We start from the raw sequence: 19567 nt of genomic DNA on the forward strand, positions 1-19567 counted from the left end.
ATGCACAAACTTATCTCTCCGATCTTCACGTGAAACTACTGCTATCTCGCAGGCATTAAGGACTCCAATATGGAGGAAAGCAATGGAAGACGAAAAAATTGCACTTCATCAAAATCAAACCTGGGTTCTTATCGTACCTCCAGCTGGAGCAAATATTGTTGGCTCCAAATGGGTATTTAAAACTAAACTTCATGCTGATGGTTCTGTTAAAAGATATAAGGCTAGATTAGTTGCTCAAGGGTTTAGTCAATCTCTAGGAATTGATAATCAAGATACATTCAGTCCAGTTGTCAAAATGACTACTATTCACCTTCTATTATCTGTAGCAATTTCTAGAACTTGGCGCATTCAACAACTTGACATCTCAAATGCGTTCTTGCATGGAGATCTTCATGAAACAATTTATATGAAATGATCGCCTAGATTTACAAGCTCACTATATCCTAATCATGTTTGTCTGCTAAAGAAATTTATTTATGGTTTAAAACAAGCTCCTCGCATGTGGCATCAAAAACTTTCCAATATATTAACTCAGTTGAATTTTAGAAGTTCAAAGACTGGTACTTCATTATTTTTTAAAATGACATATAATTCTGATTTATTCCTTCTTGTGAATGTTGATGATATTTTAATTGTAGGGTTCTGATGCTATGAGGTTACATGCACAATTAATTCTCTCAAAAATACATTTCATGTTCGAGAACTAGGGCAAGTAAAGTATTTCCTCAGCATTGAACTTATTTTCACTCAATCTGGAATCCAATTATCTCAATCTAAATACTAGCACCAAATATTCCTGATGTTAAAATTAACGAATGTAAACTTATAAATACACCTTGCAGTATGTCATCTTCTGGTAAAAATATGGATATCCCTGATCGTACAAATTATCGTGAAATTGTTGGTAGTCTACAATATCTTACACTCACTCGTCCGGATATTACTTATGATGTCCATCGAGCATGTCAACACATGCATGACCCAAAAGCTACCCATTGGGCTGTGGTAAAACATCTGCTAAGGTATTTGAAAGATACATATGATCTTTCTCTATCTTTTGTTAGTTCTGTGGATATGTCTCTCAATATATTCTCTGACTCTTACTGGGCTGGTGACTCAGACGACCATCGGTCTACCCAAGGGTATCTAGTCTATTTTAGGCCTAACTTGGTAAGTTGGTCTTCAAAAAAACAGGCTTTAGTTTCTCTCTCCAGCACTGAAGCAAAATACAAATCTGTTGCTAATGCTATTGCATAATTAATATGGATTGAATCTTTACTTAATGAACTACACCTACATCTTGGTATATCTCCTACCCTATGGTGTGATAACTTAGGTGCTACCTATCTTACCAAAAATCTGGTTTTTCATTCTCGAACCAAGCACATTGAAATAGCATTTCATTTTGTTAGGGAACATGTAGCTGCTGGATTACTCAAGATTTCTTTCTTATCTATTGATGATCAACTTGCAGACCTTCTCACTAAACCACTTTCCACGCACCGATTCCAGTGAATGCGCTCAAAACTCAATGTGCTTCCCATCTTGGTTTTGGGGGGGAATGTTGAAGCAGTCTGTCTCTTCGGAACCACTGCCATATCTCCTCGAGCCACTCCAGCCGTCACTGTTATAGATATCCCTCTGAAGATGCACGTTTCCCATGCTACAGATATCCGTTGGAGCCGCCGCAGCCGCCAGCAGCCTCTCGCAGCGACCACAACCACTGGAGTAGCCGTAGCCGCCCGTAGTGGCCGCAGTCTTCTGCAGCAATCACAGACGCTGTAGTGGCCGTAGCCACTGGATCGCCCGCTGCCACTCGCAGTCACTTGTAGCGATCATCGTCGTCGTCCACGGCCACGTAGCCGCGCGACCGCGCAACCTCACAGCCATGCAGCTCTGCAGCCGGGTATCCGTGTAATTGCGCTGGTGCGCAGCCACGCAGCCACGCAGCCATGCAGCTGCACAGTCGCAGCCACGTAGCTACGCAGCCGCGCTAGCATAGCCATAGTTGCAGCCGTGCATGCGCAGTTACAGCCACGCAGCCAAGCTGTAGGCGCAGCCGCCGCCGCGCACCCACGTAGCCGTGTAGCAGCCACAGTTGCAGCCGCTAGCCTTATCACCACGTCGTTTCCTCGTGCTGCCGCCGCGCCTACTTGCGCCACCACCGTCCTTGACCTTGCGCTCGCCTTTGAGCCCATGACCGCGCCTAATTGCGCCGCCGTCCTCGTCACTGCGCTGGCCTCCGAGCCCATTGCCGCACCTACATGTGCAGCCACCATTCGTGCCGCCGCGCTCGCCTCCGAGCCCTTCGTCACGCCTAGTTGCGCCATTGCCCTCGATATTGTGCTTACCTCCGAGCTCGTCACCATGCCTAGCTGCACTGTCACCGTCCTCGCCACCACACTCGCCTCCGAGCCCGCTGCCATGTGTACATGCGCCACACACGCGCCTAGTGTTCCCTAGAGTAGTTTCAAGGAGAGCAATCGTCGGACAACCTGCCACCACCACTTCACCGCCGCAAAGTACATGCCACCGCAGGATGAACCGCCGCCGCTGTCACCACCGATGTCTACCTCCATCTGCCAGTAGTTAGCTTATAGCCCTCTTCATCATCAAAGCGACGCCAGACATCACCGTCGCTGACGGCCGATAGTACCTTGATGCAGCTGCCCTATGCCGCTGCACCTTTACGCCGTCCTATGCCTGTCGCTATGGTCTTCTAGAGTACTTCAAGGGAGACGATTGCCAGATGACATGCCACCGCTAGTTCACTGCCGCGAAGTACATGCCACGCAGGATACACAATCGCCGCTCTGCCCCACCGACGCCTATCTTTGTTGCCTATAGCGAGCCGTAGCCGAGGCTCACCCAGTTACCGTTACCGAAGTGGCCTCCTTATGCTGCTGCTCTGCTGATCAGCCCTCCTCTCCTTGTGGTGTAACACAAGCCGTTCGATCCCGGCGCGTCGTGTTACATTAAGCATGTTTCCCATGCTGAAGATTTATCGTTAGAGAAGGCCAACCGCACATATCTGCCTCACGTTAATGAATCGTCGCCAAGACTGTACAGGCACCCTCCTACAGCTGTCATTCGAACATTCTACAACGGCTTTCATCCATCATCATGGCAGCCGCCACTGACACCATCCAAGTCTTTAGGTGGGTGTCGTACTGTCACCGCCAGGAGGTCATGATGATACGAAGCGTAACACGTCATGAAGACGTGTCATCATTAGCACGATGGCCATACCGTCATTAAGACGGAAACAACCTTCTCTCTCTCTCTCTCTCTCTCTCTCTCTCTCTCTCTCTTCTCGACTCTATTTAAAGACATCTGGGTTTCATTTTGATTATGTGATTTTCTTCTTTAGTCCTGATCTCTTTTATATCTTCCTCTTCTCTTCTTCGTGTGGCAAAATCTCTTCTTCAAAACTCTTCTTCAAACCTCTTCATTCAACAAGGGCGAGAGAGAGAGCGAGAGAGGAGAGGGAGAGCGGGAGAGAGGGAGAGAGAGAGGGAGACAGGAGGAGAGGGAGAGCAGGTGACAGAGTGAGAGAGAGAAGAGAGGGAGAGCAGGAGAGAGGGTAAGCAAGAGAGGAAGAGAACGAGATAGAGAGAGGAGGAGAGGGAGATGAGAAGAGAAGGTGAGAGAGAGGGGGAGAGAACAAGATAGAGAGAGGGATAGAGGGAATGAAAATGAGTGGGAGAGAGTGAGAACGGGAGAAATGGAAAGAGGGAGCGAGGAATGGAGAGCGAATGACAGAGAGAGAGTAAGACCGGAACAGAGGGGGAGAGAGAGAGAGAGGAAGAGAGGAGGGAGAGCGGGAGAGAGGGCAAGAGAAAGAGAGGGAGAGAACGCAATAGGGAGACAGATAGAGGGGAAGAAAAAGAGTGGGAGAGAGTGAGAACGGGAGAAATGGAAAGAGGGAGCGAGGAATGGAGGGAGGGAGAGTGAGACCAGAACAGAGGCGAGAGAAAGATAGGGAGAGAGAATGAACGGGAGAGAGTGAGAGAGAATGAGTGGGAGAGAGGAAGAGATGACAAGAGGATGAGAGAGAGAGGGAGGGACAGAGAGAATGCGCAGAAGAGAGGGAAAGAGGACGACAGAGAGAGAGAGAGAGAACGAGCGGGGGAGAGGAAGAGAGGACGAAAGAGAGAGAATGGGAGACAGAACAGAGGGAGAGAGGGGGAGAGGGAGAGGGAGCAGGCGAGAGAGAGAGGAACTGTCTTCGGTCCTGTTCAATGTGCGAACCAGACCCGGACCGGAAGGTTTGGGCAGCCCTAAAACGGCTGACCGACAGTCCGGTTCGGCCAAGTCTGACCGATTTTCGGTCAGACTGTGTCCTTCCCTACCCAAGTAGGGCTTCCTTAAGAAAGGAAGAGAAAAATGTAGGCCAGAGGGAAGAATAGGCTGAGACTTGAGAGTGAAGACAGAACACAAAGAGAGATAGAGAGAAAGATATATCTAGAGAGATGAAGAGATAGAGAGAGAAAGAGAAGGATAGGGTGAGAGTGAAGACAAAACAGAGAGAGAGAGAGAGAGAAAGAGATATCTAGAGAGATGAAGAGAAAGAGAGAAAGAGAAGGGTAGGGTGAGCGTGAACAGAAAACAGAGAGAGACAGAGAGAGAAAGAGATATCTAGAGAGATGAAGAGAAAGAGAAGGGTAGGGTGAGCGTGAAGATAAAACAGAGAGAGATAGAGAGAGAAAGAGATATCTAGAGAGATGAAGAGAAAGAGAGAAAGAGAAGGGTAGGGTGAGCGCGAAGACAGAACAGAGAAAGAGATCTAGAGAGAAAGAGAAGGGTAGGGTGAAAGTGAAGACAAAACAGAGAGATATATAGAGAGAAGAGATATCTAGAGAGAGAAAGAGAAGGGTAGGGTGAGAGTGAAGACAAAACACAGAGAGAGAGAGAGAGAGAAAGATAGAGAGAAAGGGATACAGATAAAAAGAGGGAGAGATAGAGAGAGGGAGAGAGAAGACATAGGGATAGAGAGACAAAAGCTAAAGAGAATGAGATAGAGAGAAAGAAATAGATATATTTATAGTGTGTGGTAAAGAGAGATATAAGGGAGAGAGATAGATAGATAGGTAAATGATAAATAAATAGATAAATAGAGAGAGAGAGAGAGAGAGATCTTTCTCCTTTTCCCCGGACCATTTCTAGCGAGAATTGGATCGCTGATGCACTCACGAATGCAGATTTCATACTTAAACCCAAAAGGGGCAGAAATCTACGCCCACAAGAGCAAGAAAATCAGGTAGATTTTGTTTCAATCGTAAACCTTCGTCTCTCTGAAACTTAATTGCGGGTGACAAACCCAATTGGGACACTCTTCTTCGTCCAAACATCTTAATCTTAACACGCAAGACAAAGTCCACTACAGCAATCAAACGCATCCTTAAATAGAGTATGGCTTTCGGCGAGAGATAACGGCGACGTGCTGCAATAAGAAGAAAGATGGCGCCATCTCTTGAGCTCGACATTTTATTTCCTTAAAGAGTCAGTAGAGAAGGACGACAGATAAGTAAAAGATAGATTGATTATATGAGAATAATATATGTGTAAACATCTAGATAGATGAATGGATTGCTGAATAGATAGATAAATGATGGATCTTAGATGGAGATGAATAGATTTATAGAGAGATGGATGGATGGATGGATGGATGGATGTTGAGTAGAAAGATAGATTTAAGAGATATGGACGGATTGATGACTGATAGATAGATAGATAGATAGATAGATAGATAGAGAGATAGATAGATGTATAGGTATGGATGAATGGATGGATGATGGATGGATAGATAGATTGATTTATAGAGATATGAATGGATTGATGATGGATAGAAAGATAGTTTTGTAGGTATGGATGAGAGGATGGATGATGGATAGATAGATTTATAGAAATAAGGATGGATGATGGATAGATATATAGGTTTATAGAGATATGGATCAAGGGATGGATGATGGATAGATATATTTGTAGAGATATGGATAGATGATGGATGGATGGATGGATAGAATTATAGAGATGTGGATGAATGGATATATAGATTCATAGAGATATGGATGGATGAATCGATAGCTAGATAGATCATAGATGGAGATAGATTTATAGAGAGATCGATTGAAGGATGGATAGCTGGATAGATAGATGGAGAAATATTGATAGAGATATGAGAGATGAATGGATGGTGAGTGATAGATAGATCATAGATGGAGATATAAAGCTTTATAGAGAGATGAATGGATGGTGCGTGATAGATAGATCATAGATGGAGATATCTAGCTTTATAGTGAGATGGATGGATGTATGGATCGATAGACAGATTTATGGAGAGATGGATGTATGAATGGATAGATGGATCATAGATGAAGATAGACAGACATAGATACAGAAATAGATTTATAGATAGATAGATAGATCTGCTTGGCTTGGCAAAGATCTGAGGAAAACGACTATCCTCAAGGAAACCGGATAAGTTTTTTTAAAAGTGGATAGAAAGAGAGATGGATAGATCGGTTGATGGATAGAAAGTGGGTCTGCTTGATAGTGGATTGATTGATGAATCAAAATGGATATAATCAGAAAACATCATTTTCTACATAAAACGTCCACAGAGAGAGAGATGCGCAAAAACACATAGAGCTAGAGAGAGATGGAAAATTTCTCCTTGTGCTGAGTGGCCCATTATAGAAGGGGAAACGGAGTATCCCGCACTTTCTCTCTCCACTTTCTTCCTCGTCACTTTACTTTCTCTCTCTTCAGCTGATCTCTATAAATTTCAAACCGATTCGATCCCGCCATTTGTCGACGACGATGATGATGTTAGAAGAGCGAGAGATCTTACCTCCGATGGAGATCGGAGGGTTCTTCAGATCGATGGATATGGCGATGTATGCGTCTTCCAATTCCGAGGAGGGAGACGATCGACGCGGATCCAACCGCCCACAGCTCGAGGAGCGGCGACGGCGACGGATGATTTCTAACAGAGAATCCGCTCGCCGATCTCGTTTGCGGAAGCAGAGACACCTCGATGAGCTCCAATGGCAGGTCTCCGCCCTCCGATCCGCCAACCGCCGCCTCATCGATCATCTCAACCGCTCAATCGCCGATCGAGATCAGATCCAAAGCGAGAACTGCCGACTCCGCCTCGAAGCTTCCGATCTGCGGCAGATCCTCGACGGCCTGCAGGATTCAGGTTCCGCTATCCTCCATTAAAGATGCAGAGAAGATTCAGCAAGTTTTCTATCGATGACCGCAGAGAATTAGTGGTTAACCTAAGATCCAGAATCCTCAGTATTAACGATATAAATATAACACAGATCAAAACGTTTAACCTCAAGATCTGGAATCCTCCGATCTTCTTCCACTACACCTACTCGTCGATTCACTAAGAATCAAGGAAGGACAGGGAAAAAGACGATGAACAAAGAACATCTACAGATGCAGCTTCATTTCATCCCGCACAGAACGTTCGCGGCCTGGCGAGCGAAATAGGTAAGGATGATGTCGGCGCCCGCGCGTTTGATGCACATCAAGGATTCCATCATCACTTTCTCCTCGTCGATCATCTTCAGAACCGCGCCGGCCTTGATCATCGCGTACTCGCCAGAGACCTGCAGGTTAGTCGGTAAAAAGTAAGTTGCACGATCGTCCAGGACGGGACGGTAAGACGGTTTGGGGTAGGGATCGGCAGGCGTCATCCGTCATATCACACAGTCATCGTGACGGTGACGATGACGGACTGGTCTTGACGGTGACGGGGTGCCTCGGACTTTTAGAAAAAAAACAGACAGAAAATATATATCAATATTTTTTAAGCTTTTCGCTACGTGCCGTCGCTATTTCAATTTCATGGCATTTTGCACAGAAGTCCCTGTTTTTTGTGCGCAAACCGATGCCGCCTATAAATAATTGGAGATATACCCCTCCAATTCTCTGTCCTCCAAATTTCTCTATAATTGAAAATAATTTTTTTAGTTTTTTTTCGCGTCACCGGTGACCGGGAGAAGCCGTCCAGTGACAGAGACGTGACAGGACGCCCCATGGAGGGGCGTGTGACGGTAATGTGACCGTTTTTTCTCCATATACTGGGATGCGTGACGGGACGGTGACATGACAAAAGTTTCGTCAAGTCACCGTCACGTTTTGTCATCTGTTCCGTCACGTTCGAGGCGTCACGTCTCGGATGTGCCGTTCCTTAGGTTTGGGATTGTTTTCCGTCCTGCGTCCCATTTTTTTGGGTCGTTTGAAACCATCTCCTCTGAAACATACTATCTGACGATGTTGGGGATGGAAAATGATAGATGTTCTGAATCATTGAAGTTCTTAAGTTTGAGAAAAAAATCATAAAATGATTTTTCATCACGGAACGAAATCATAAAAAGAATTTCTGTCTAGTCCCAGGCCCAAGAAGGCATGGCTTTTTCTTCCCTGAATTTGAAAACCGTCCCATCTTTCATTCAGCAGACAAATTTCCGCCTCATCTGATATCTGAGGCCATAGATGGGACGACATTTATGTACCGGGACGAAAAACCATCCTGTCCTTTGTCCGGCAGATGAATTTCTGTCTCGTCCCATGACCGAGGCCATAGGCGGGGGACGGCTCTTTTGTCCAGGGACAGAAAAACCGTCCTGGAACGGCTTTTGTCCTGGGATGGCCCTTTCATCGCCCGACTAAAAAACCATCCCGTCCGTGTGTTTGCGCTATTGTCAGAAGTCAGTGGTACCTGATAAGCGGCGATAGGCAGAGGGGAGTTGTCCCTGAGCAGGCGCACGACGTCGAGGTAGGGCAGGGCTGGTTTGACCTTGGGAAAAAGTCAACGGATAATTGAGAATTGAGCTGGCATTTTAAAAGTAAAACGGAAGATGAGAAAAAAAAAAGGAGAGGTGAGCGTGTCTCACAAGAAGGATATCGGAGCCCTCAGCTGCATCTTCGTGCGTTTCAATCAGGGCTTCCCGGTAATTTGCCGGGTTCATCTGATAACTTTGGGTTGAAATTAACGTAAAAGAATGTCAGGAGAGTAAAATAGAGAGAAACGGTGAGAATGAGAGAAAAAGCAGGAGATAAAGATGGATAAGAGCGGAAATTAGAGTGAAAAAATGAAAAATATAGACGGAAAAAGAGAGGTGGACATAGCGAGGCACAAATAGGGGTTATATAGCTAGGGAGAGAAAAAAATAGGTAAATACGAGTAGAGTGAGATATATTAATATAAAGTGCGTGAGAGAAAAGAGGAAGAAGAACGAAAGAAAGAGACAAAGAACAAGTAAATAAGATAAATAGCGAGAGAGAGAGAGAGATGAAAAACATAGAATTATTTCAAAAATAAAGAAAGACAGTTAAAAGGAGAGGGATTGATAGAAAGAGAAACAGATTTAAAGAGAAACAGATAGAACAAAAGAAAAAGAGAGAGCAACAGATAAAGATAAAACATGATTAGAGTGCAAAAGAGAGACAAAGAACAAGTGAGGAAGGAGATAGAGAGAGAATGATAAATAGAGAGAGGAAGAGAAATATAGAGAGAGACTGATAGAGAGTTTGAGATGGGGAGAGAGACGAGGCTCACGTTTTCTTGTCACCAAAACGGGGATTAGAATCGAGGGCCTCCCTGAAGGGACCATAGAATGCACTAGCGTACCTGTTTTAACAAGACACAAGGATGAAAATCAAACGCCATTTCCTATCCCACTTAAACAGGAAAAGAAAGAGATTGCTGAAGATGCTTACTTGGCTGTGTAAGACATGATGGAAACGTCGTTGAACCCCTCGGCATCTAACGCTGTTCTAATCGCCGCCACTCGCCCGTCCATCATGTCACTGGGGCTCACCACGTCCGCTCCCGCACGCGCCTACTTTCCACCACATTACGTCGATCATCCTGAGAGAATTTTGAATAATTTTAAAAATTTTAAATTTTTTGCTCACCTGAGAAACGGCTTGTTTGCAGAGCTGATGAACCGTCTCGTCATTCATAATCACCCCTGGTCATTTCAGGAAACATTATTAACAAAAAAAAAACAAAATTTCCCATTTATTGAAAAAAATTTCCAGCATCGTTGACAGAGAAGGAACTTACCATCTTCTCTTACGATGCCATCATGACCGTCGGAGTTGTATGGGTCCAGGGCAACATCCGTGTAGATAACCTAAAAATGAACGTTCATGATCACTCCACGTGAGCCCCAGAATCAGATGAAGAAATGTAAATCAGGATCCTCACAATGTCAGGGAATTTGTCTTTGAGCAAGCGGATAGAACGCGGGACAAGGCCGTTGTCATTGTACGCTTCATCCCCAGTTGGTGTCTAAATAATAATTTAAAAAAGAATTATAAATCAGGGCTTCATGAGGATTAGAGAATTATAAACAAAATATACAAAAATACCTTCAGCGCGTCAGGAATTTTGGGGAAAAGCACAAAACTGTTGATGCCAACATCCCGGGCCTTGTAAACCTGGATTTATGGGCTTTTGTTTATTAGGATATCTTGCCGAAAATTCTTTTTAGCAATTTTCATTAGGTTTAATGACCACCTTAAGCGACTTATATAACCTTATTTTCTGCATGTTGCATAGATGTTTGATAGTTGTCACATAAAAGTGTTAATGAGGAATAACAGAATAATTTATTGTCCATGAAATGTCATATTACGGTCGCCATGAATGAATAAACACCACATTTTTCGCATTTTAATAAATTTTGTAATTTTAAGATTGCAAAGAATGTTGGCACACCAAACATTTAATTTTACGAAGTTCATCCTCAGCGATTGTCTATATCGCAAAAATAAGAAAAGGAAAAAGTTGATGTATCATTAATACCAGACGCTAACTACCTAGTATAATGATAAAATCTAAATAGCAGCTTTGCAAGGAATGATAATGATGAAATTTGATGTCGATACCTCATCTATAAGACCATGCTTCCATCCCAATCTGAAGCACCCGGGCATGGCTCCAATCGGCGTGTCCTCTTCCCCTAAACCAATATAGACGAAGAATTCAGCTTAAGTTTCGACAAAATTATTGCCCAAAAATTCTGAAAATTCTTTGCAAAAAAATGAAGATTAAATTTCTACGTGAATAGCTCGGACATTACCTTCGTGGATGAACAGAGGAAGCACGAAATTCGCAGGAGACAGGTGTGTCTCCTGGAAGGCCTCGCGAAGAGCGGGCGACTTCCGATTCCGTCGAGGTCGCTTCAAAAGATCCTTAAATTTTCGATAATAACAAGAATCAATCAACAGTTAGAACAAGCTCAATCATCGTCCAAACATCCCCCAATGAAGTACTTAGCCAAGAGGACAAGCAATTAACGAAGTAGATTACTCACTAGCGGAGCAATCTTCGGTGTTCCCTGCGGCCCAGAAGGCCTGACGAACGGGGGAGGAGCTGGGAACTTGCCAGCCACAGCCGCGGCTTCGCATTCCTCGTTACTCAATCCAGAAGTTCTCAGAGAAGCAGAACCTTCATCGCTTGCCCTAATCACGGCCTGCCCTCGAACCCTAATCCGGCAAAGAGGGAAGCTCAATCTTTGAGAAGTCGACAGCCTCAATCCGACGCAGCTCCCTTCCTCAATTTTCCCGACCACTCCGCCATGGCCGATCGAGGTAGAAACCGCAAACGCCATCCTCTGCTTCAATCAATCTTCAGAACAAGAATCAGAGATCTGACGATATGAACTGTTCGAAACTGAGTAATCACCTCGCAGAGAGCTGGGGAGTGCGAGCGGGGGGTCAAAATTGAAAAAGGGAGAGAGGGAGATTGTTGGGTAGGTAGCTTCCTTATCTATTTATCCATCCGAGTTGGTAGAAATCCGAGGAGCGAAGCAGCGAGCGGTGGAGAAGATGGAACGGAGATTTGGGAATCGCAGTTCTTCGGGCCCACCTCGAAGTTCCTCCGTCTCCTACTCCACGACAGGAGCGTGATCAGTCGTTCAACGAGGAAGCTCCGAGATTTATACGCGGGGAGAGAGGAGAGAGAGAGAGAGAGAGAGAGAGAGAGCTAGAGAAAGAGAGGGAGAGAGGAGAGAGGGAGAGAGAGAGAGAGAGCTAGAGAAAGAGAGGGAGAGAGAAGAGAGCGAGCTAGAGAAAAGAGAGAGAGAGAGAGGGAGAGAGAAGAGAGGGAGAGAACAGAGAGAGAGAGAGGTAGAGAGAAGAGAGGGAGAGAACAGAGAGAGAGAGAGGTAGAGAGAAGAGAGGGAGAGAACAGAGAGAGAGAGGTAGAGAGAAGAGAGGGAGAGAACAGAGAGAGAGAGAGGTAGAGAGAAGAGAGAGAGAGAGCTAGAGAGAACAGAGAAAGAGAGAGGTAGAGAGAAGAGAGAGAGAGAGAGAGAGCTAGAGAAAGAGAGAGTGTGAGAGAGAAGAGAGAGAGGGCTAGAGAAAAGAGAGAGAGAGAGAGAGAGTGAACGAGAAGAGAGAGAGAGCTAGAGAAAGAGTGTGAGAGAGAAGAGAGAGAGAGAGCTAGAGAAAGAGAGAGTGTGAAAGAGAAGAGAGAGAGAGCTAGAGAAAGAGAGTGTGAGAGAGAAAGAGAGAAAGAGAGAGGGCTAGAGAGAAGAGAGAGAGAGAGCTAGAGAAAGAGAGAGGGCTAGAGAGGAGAGAGAGAGCTAGAGAAAGAGAAAAAGAGAGAGAGGGCTAGAGAGGAGAGAGAGAGAACTAGAGAGAGAGAAAGAGAGAGGGCTAGAGAGAAGAGAGAGAGCTAGAGAAAGAGAGAGTGAGAAAGAGAAGAGAGAGAGAGCTAGAGAAAGAGAGAGAGTGTGAGAGAAAGAGAGAAAGAGAGAGAGAAAGGGCTAGAGAGAAGAGAGAGAGCTAGAGAAAGAGAGGAAGAGAAAGAGCGAGAGAAGGAGAGGGAGAGAGAGGGACGAGAGAGAATAGAGAGGAAAGAGATGGAGGGGTGAGAATAGAGAGAGTAAAGAGATAGAGAGGAGAGAGAGAGAGAGACGAGAGAGAGGAGAGAGGAAAGAGATGGAGGGGAGAGAATAGAGAGAAGAGAGAGGAAAGAGAATAGAGAGAGTAAAGAGATAGAGAGGAGAGAGAGAGACGAGAGAGGAGAGAGAGGAAAGAGATGGAGGGAAGAGAATAGAGAGTAAAGAGATAGAGAGATTGTCAACTTGGGGAAGGTTGGTGGTGGTCAAAGTTGTGGTTCAACCTCGTTGAATATGGCTTTGACCCGATTGTTTCATCAGAAGTTTTACCAAGTTATACAACATAACTTACCAATTTCAACCAGTACTTATTTACCAATTTCTTCCTAGTCTCGATCACTACTCCCAGATGGCCGTTACCTCAATTTGGCCTAGTCGTTCAGATTAAATCCTTGTTTTGTTTTTTTCTCATGGATCCCATTAAATAATTAATTCACAATTATATGTTGTGCCTATTGTTCTAAATCTAAATTATATATGTGCCATAAACCATAATCGACAATCTTATTCAGGCCATAATTTTAATTAAAAATTAAATAGAATTGAACAGTAACAAATCTGGAGTAGTTTAAATAATTGTTAAATGAATGTATCGAATTAATTAGACAATAATGATAATAAAATTTAATATGAAACTCAGAAATGCAACATTTATTGTCTAGAAAGTAGAAATGCGTGCCTTTATACAACTGCAATTCAGATTTTATTAATGGCAAAGTGATTGTCCCACTTTATATAAACTTAGGTCCATCATGAGTGTGATTGGAATTAAAAGTAGAGTCGAGACAATTGATCGATGGAAGAAAAAATCAGTCTGATAGTCAAAAGTCAATCTGCCTATTTTGTCCAAGTCAATTGTTAATTAGATTGGTTAGTTGGGCATATTTAGTTGGCCGATCCCATCCTCCAACTATCTCTTGATTGGAGTTTTGATCTGATCCACTGATTCAGGACTTTGATCATGATAATTTGATCAAGCCAGTCAGACAAGAAATTGATCATCAGTCATTCATTTGAGATGATGGATGATTGATAACAGAAAATGACGAGCCAAAGGGAAAGATTATGAGGGAAAGAGAAAGATTATTTAGAGAGAGAGAGGATGAGAAATGGATACCTGAGGCAGCAACAACAATAACAGTGACTGCCACGATGAGGGGGAAAGAGATTTGTCCACACATGACTGATGACAAAATGGTGATGACAATGAAATGTGGACAGATGATGGTCTAGACTACAAATATTCTATAAATGTATGGCTGAACAGACAAGTCATGTCAAGTCCATATGTAGGCAGCATTTGTCCTTTATCCCTAATGGGTCCAAGATGACACAACCCTAGTGACTCCATGGGGGTCATGTCCCTTGGGCGGAGGCTCAGCATGGTGTCTCAGTTGTTGGGCAGGATGCAATGACGTGTATAGTGCACAGATGTTGGACATGACGCCTAATCATCTTCTGGCCTCTAGAGAAGACAATTATTTTTAACAGGATTTTTTAATTACATGGACTTCCTCTCTAGAATGATGATTATCCCCTGTCTTGAGACGATAGACGACTAAAAAAGGACGAAGTAAGAACATTAGATTAAAGGACATTAATTGAATAAAAGGGAGGTACATGAAGCAATATAATTATCAGTTGTGGCTTAATTGTAGCTGAGTTAGCACAAGGAAAGCATGATGAGAAGATGAGAGCAGTGAGAGTGAGGATAGGTTAAGATAGAGATACATATGAAGAATGAGGTATAGAGGAAATAAACAAAATGGAGGGGAAAATGAAGAAGTGATGCAAGAGACTTGGGTGCTTGAAATGAGTGCCCCTTCCCTATTTATATTCTACTTAATTATTTCTCAAAAACCCATTAAGTAAAATATATTCACCAATTTTCCTATGATCTTATGCATGTGACCCTCTAGGCCCATGTATCATTCTAGTCAATTACTTTAGTGAGCTAATAACAACAATTGACCAAGCTTATAAATTATGTATGTCAACATATAGATTAATTAACTAAGGACCGATTTAACTCAATTGATATGTTAGGTTTCTTGCATGTGGAGTGCCAAGCTACACCTCGTGCTTTAGAAGATACCGATTAGTGTTTGAACTCTCTCATGGAATCTTTGCCGTCATCGATTACTATATATGTATAATCCATCGTTCATGCAAGACTCTCGAGCGACTTAGGGTATGGTTGATCGTCAAACCTTAATCTGTCATTCAATTAGTACTCGTGTGTAATGGAGATCATTGGAGAATTCCTTCTCCAGTATACTCACTACCCTACTAGCCGAGGATTTTTTGCATCGTCTTGAGTAAATCTCCTCTTATACCAAGAGTGGATGATTCCATCTTGACCACTCAATCATCTCCGTGAGCTTCTTACTACATTCAATCTTTGAATTATTTGAATCCCATTATTAGAGGCTCGTAAGTCGTAGAAAAAATGTAGTCTTCCATCCAACATATGCTCTCGGTGTGTGTGGTCAACGGATCACCTATACAATCGTGACATGAATCAACATGATGGACATTTAGGTATAATACCATTCAAGGGATTCACACAAATCAATTCGGTGAACTCTTTCTCCAAAGAGCACCCACTATCTATCCTTAGTGTCGCCACACTAATAGCCATAGGATCAGCTATATTTATCATATAAGTAGGATTATATCTAGATAATTTGATGTCCATCTCGATATCCATCGAATATGAATGATTAGAATACACGTTTAAAGACTAGTGAGCATTTTATGTAATTCATAATATGATCTCATCATAACTCATTATGTCATTTTATGTAATTCATGGAATTCATTATAAACATCACACTAGAATACTATTAAATATAATATTTATCTTCAATAAACTTAAACAAACATGGTAGTGTGATTGGCTTGACGACCACATAATTTCCATCACCATCCTCTATGTGTCAAGCCGTGATCTGCGATATGTGGTGATGCCTAGACCAAAAGCGAATAATTGTTCCACCAGTGTGCTTGGCGAGCTCACGGCAAGATACTCAAGTGCAATTTTTGGCAACTTGGGAAAGTATCATCTGTTGACCTCCTTCCACTGTCTCGTTGGGGTATATTCCTACTTATCGTCCCATGAGATGTTGGCTCCTATCTGGGCTCCTATATGGGCATTGAGTGTGGTCAATGATGATGGTCTAGGTGCATAAACTGGCATGTAGAGGTGATGTAATGTGGTGGCCATCAACCTTGTGAGAACTATTCCTGTTCATACTCATCATTACCCAAGTTTGGATCAGATGTATACTCTAGTAGATTCCCAAGATTGAAGAGCACATTCTGATGGCATCAAGGTCCACCACCTCCCATTTTGAAAATGGATCCATGATAATCACACTAACAAAGGCTTGATTGTGCCAAATCATAATTGCATACTTCATGAGCTTCTCATGCATTTCACTGCTGACTATGATTAATACATCCCTCTAATCTAACGAAATAAGTTATGCATATTTTGCACAACATCTGCAAGGTGGCTTACGAGTGCACCAACTAACGATATGACTTTAGTGATAGGTAATTTTTTATCAAACATGTCTTAGTCACTCTAACAAAGGTTTTATTCCTTTGTCACTAATGAGATAAATCCTAGAACCATATTGTCTAATACTTCTCTCTTGGAAAGAGCACCCTCTTACATGTCAAGCATGGAGTTCCAATGCATTGGGAAGTTAGCCCCTAATTTGCTTGAATTTGTCATTTCAAACTTTTAGTAAATGTCAACATATTTTCCATTCGTTGCATAGAGCCATGAATGGCACTAACGATGGCTCTCACCTGGCAACGAACACTCCTTAAGGAGCCAATTTAGATGATGTAATATCATCCATGGGCGATTCACATTGGTGTTCAATGTCTAGGAGTGAGTCGATACTTTGTTTCCGTTGGCACATGACACCATTCAATGGTGCTTCCCAGATTATGAATAACCTTTAGTGTGGCCTGGACAACGAGGTTGAGAATCTGGGACACAAAAAGTGCATGCATTTTCCATGGAGAACTAAACAATTGATTGTCTTCAATGAATACTGATAATCTCAATTTTAGGGTTAAAATTCGTCGTCGGTAATTGATTATTCAATAAAAATACATTTAACCGTACTTGAAAAATACTTAGTTAGTGATGAGCACGGATCGTCTCCACAGGGAACGATGATTAAGGAATTACTTTCTTAAACTAGTGATGATCAATGAGAGGATCAACAAAAACATGATTCATGGATATGAACTTGTGATATCGATTAAGAAGTACTTAATTTATATGTTAATTTAACTTAAATAAAAGAGTAAGTGATTGTGATGGACACGATGATGAACAACAGTATGAACGAGGATAGTGGTTGGATGTGGAGTGGTACGATGGCAAGGATAGACAGACGAGAGAATGGGGACATAAGTAAGTGAAGTGATAAATGAAACGTTGATAAGAAACTATAACTATGATAACGATGATGTTGGGAGAGAAACAACGTAAGGTGAAGACACTGAACTTAGATCCTTACGTTCCACTAGGATCACGGCGATTTGCGAGTGCCGGTAAGCTCCCCCTCTTTTCTTATGTCTCTTCCCACACACCCAAGACACCAAGAACACTCTTGATGGATCTCAGAACTCACTATCTTTCAATCAGCCCAAAAAAGTAGGAAGCAAGTTCAAGATGATTTTTATAATGATCCAGGCCTCTATTTATAGATCAGAGGGTATGGATAGAAAGAGGAGGGGAATATCAAAGGTTATGGCCGTTGGAAGTTGAAGCAATTCTAGCCTTTAATTTCTTCTCTCTCCTCATCAATGTCATCGGTTTCGTGCATGTTAAGAAGTCAAAACACTTGGTATTCTATGGCTTTTCGTATTCTTTGGCTTTTCATATTCTGTGAATTTTCGTATTCCGTGGTTTTTCGTATTCCATGGCTTTTCGCATTCTGTGCCTCATGTACATGACAAAAGGACAAAAAACAAATAAAAAATCTCTTTCTCGATGCTGACGACAGCGCATCGGCGCGCCACGTCACCCTATGCCATAAAAAAAACCAAAATACTTAAAATTTCATATAAAATAAAATAAAAGCCCAAAATATGTATAAATATATATATATTTTGACTCAAAAAAATCATATCTTTGCAAAATTAATATCAAACAATTCCAGAAAAATCATATTCTGTCTCAAAAGTTGTATTCTTTTAGAATATATTTTTAGAAAAATCCTAAAAAATGTAAAAAATTCATAAAATAATTCTAAAAATAGATTTAATCATTTTAAACTTGATAACATGCAAGTGTGAGTGATTTAATGCAAATAAGCATGTAAATGTGATCATATAAGGTACTAAAGATGCATGTTATCAAATACACACAAGTTGTAAGGTGCATTGTGTGTCTTAATGCATATATATTTAATCCTCATGAGATTTACACTACTATGACATCATTTGATATGTCAGAGGCCAAGAAGCATATTTGGAAGCCTCCACTCAGTGATAAAAAATATCTGAAAGTTCCAACGATATAGTGGAGTACTTCCCACTTGGAAAGAGTGCCCTCTAACATATCAAACGTGGAGTTCCAACTCCATTGCGAATAATCCCTTTTTTTTTTTAATTTATCAATTTGAAATTTTGGCAAAGGTTGACATATTTTTCCCATTTGTTTCATAAAGCCCTGAATGACATTAACGATGGTTCTCAACCAGAAATTGTCCCACCTAAAGGTGCTAATTTGGATTATGTAATGTCATCCATGGGTAATTCGAATGGTTGTTTGGTGTCTAGGAGCGAGTGTATAATTTGGTGTTGTATGCGTATGACACCATTCCATGGTGCCTTCAGATTATGAATAATCTTTAGTCCAGCCTGGACCATGAGGTTGAGGATGTGTGCAACGCAAGGTACATTTCATTCAATAGTAAATTGTAGAATTAGCGGTCTTCAATTAATTCACAATTGCCACTAGCATTGTCCATTGTAATGGCACATATCTTTGACTCCACCTCATACTCATAAATGACTTCAATTACAATCCTCATGAACTTTGTACCACTATGCCATCATCTGAATTTTTGGAGGCGAAGAGGAATCTCTAAAAACCTCCACTCGGTGTCAATCTGGTGGATTGCGATGCCTAAGAAGGCGATGTTATTTTGTGATGTCCATGCATATATAGTAAAAGAGACAATGTGGGCTTTACTAAACATGTCCACTAGTTTTCCTTGTAATTCTCTACATCTTTCCTGATGTTGTTTACACAACAACCAAACCAAGGACGTCCCCCACCACCTGTCCCCCCTAGAGATACAATTGCCAAGATGACTTTTTCTTGACGAGTCTCCATGGTAGAACATTATTTCAGATAAATCTAAAAGATTCATCCTTAGTTTTCTCCAAAGTGATTTCGTGAAGGTATAGCTTAGTTGGTTGTAAGTCATGCTTAAAAAGTATCATCTTCTTCGTCAGAACACCCATGATCTCATCGTGGGCTTTCCAGTGGGCTTTCTCCAGATGCCTTTAGACAAATTTGTGATATTATCTTTTTTTCACTTTTATAAAGACCTTGTGCACAAGATTTTCAGCTTGAAATAGCACACATGGCACTCATA

The 19567-nt window shown here is 42.3% G+C and overlaps 2 protein-coding genes across 2 annotated transcripts; one reads left to right on the forward strand and one right to left on the reverse strand.

The window, feature by feature from the left end:
* Positions 1 to 6858: 6858 nt before the first annotated feature.
* Positions 6859 to 7224, forward strand: LOC144712638 (basic leucine zipper 43-like). Its single transcript, XM_078586909.1, has one exon. The coding sequence runs from the start codon at positions 6859 to 6861 to the stop codon at positions 7222 to 7224; it is 366 nt and encodes a 121-aa protein (XP_078443035.1).
* Positions 7225 to 7299: 75 nt separating this feature from the next.
* On the reverse strand, positions 7300 to 11931 carry HEMB1 (Aldolase superfamily protein). Its single transcript, XM_078587120.1, has 12 exons — positions 11343 to 11931; positions 11109 to 11220; positions 10915 to 10988; positions 10396 to 10464; positions 10232 to 10315; positions 10088 to 10157; positions 9937 to 9992; positions 9739 to 9860; positions 9578 to 9649; positions 8913 to 8994; positions 8738 to 8815; positions 7300 to 7622 (listed from the first exon to the last, which is right to left on the reverse strand). The coding sequence occupies exons 1-12, from the start codon at positions 11637 to 11639 to the stop codon at positions 7458 to 7460; spliced, it is 1281 nt and encodes a 426-aa protein (XP_078443246.1). The 5' UTR covers positions 11640 to 11931; the 3' UTR covers positions 7300 to 7457.
* Between the last annotated feature and the right edge of the window lie 7636 nt (positions 11932 to 19567).

Source organism: Wolffia australiana, chromosome 15 (assembly GCF_029677425.1).
Source record: "Wolffia australiana isolate 7733 chromosome 15, ASM2967742v1".
Taxonomy (NCBI): domain Eukaryota; kingdom Viridiplantae; phylum Streptophyta; class Magnoliopsida; order Alismatales; family Araceae; genus Wolffia; species Wolffia australiana.

Bases quoted from the DNA above. Each gene is read 5' to 3' on its own strand.
- LOC144712638 (XM_078586909.1), top strand. From the start codon at position 6,859: ATGGAGATCGGAGGGTTCTTCAGATCGATGGATATGGCGATGTATGCG.
- HEMB1 (XM_078587120.1), bottom strand. From the start codon at position 11,639: ATGGCGTTTGCGGTTTCTACCTCGATCGGCCATGGCGGAGTGGTCGGG. The intron at 10,989-11,108 runs GTAATGTCCGAG...ATATTGGTTTAG, and splicing joins TCCTCTGTTCATCCACGAAG to GGGAAGAGGACACGCCGATT. The intron at 9,993-10,087 runs GTAAGTTCCTTC...TGAAATGACCAG, and splicing joins TGGCATCGTAAGAGAAGATG to GGGTGATTATGAATGACGAG.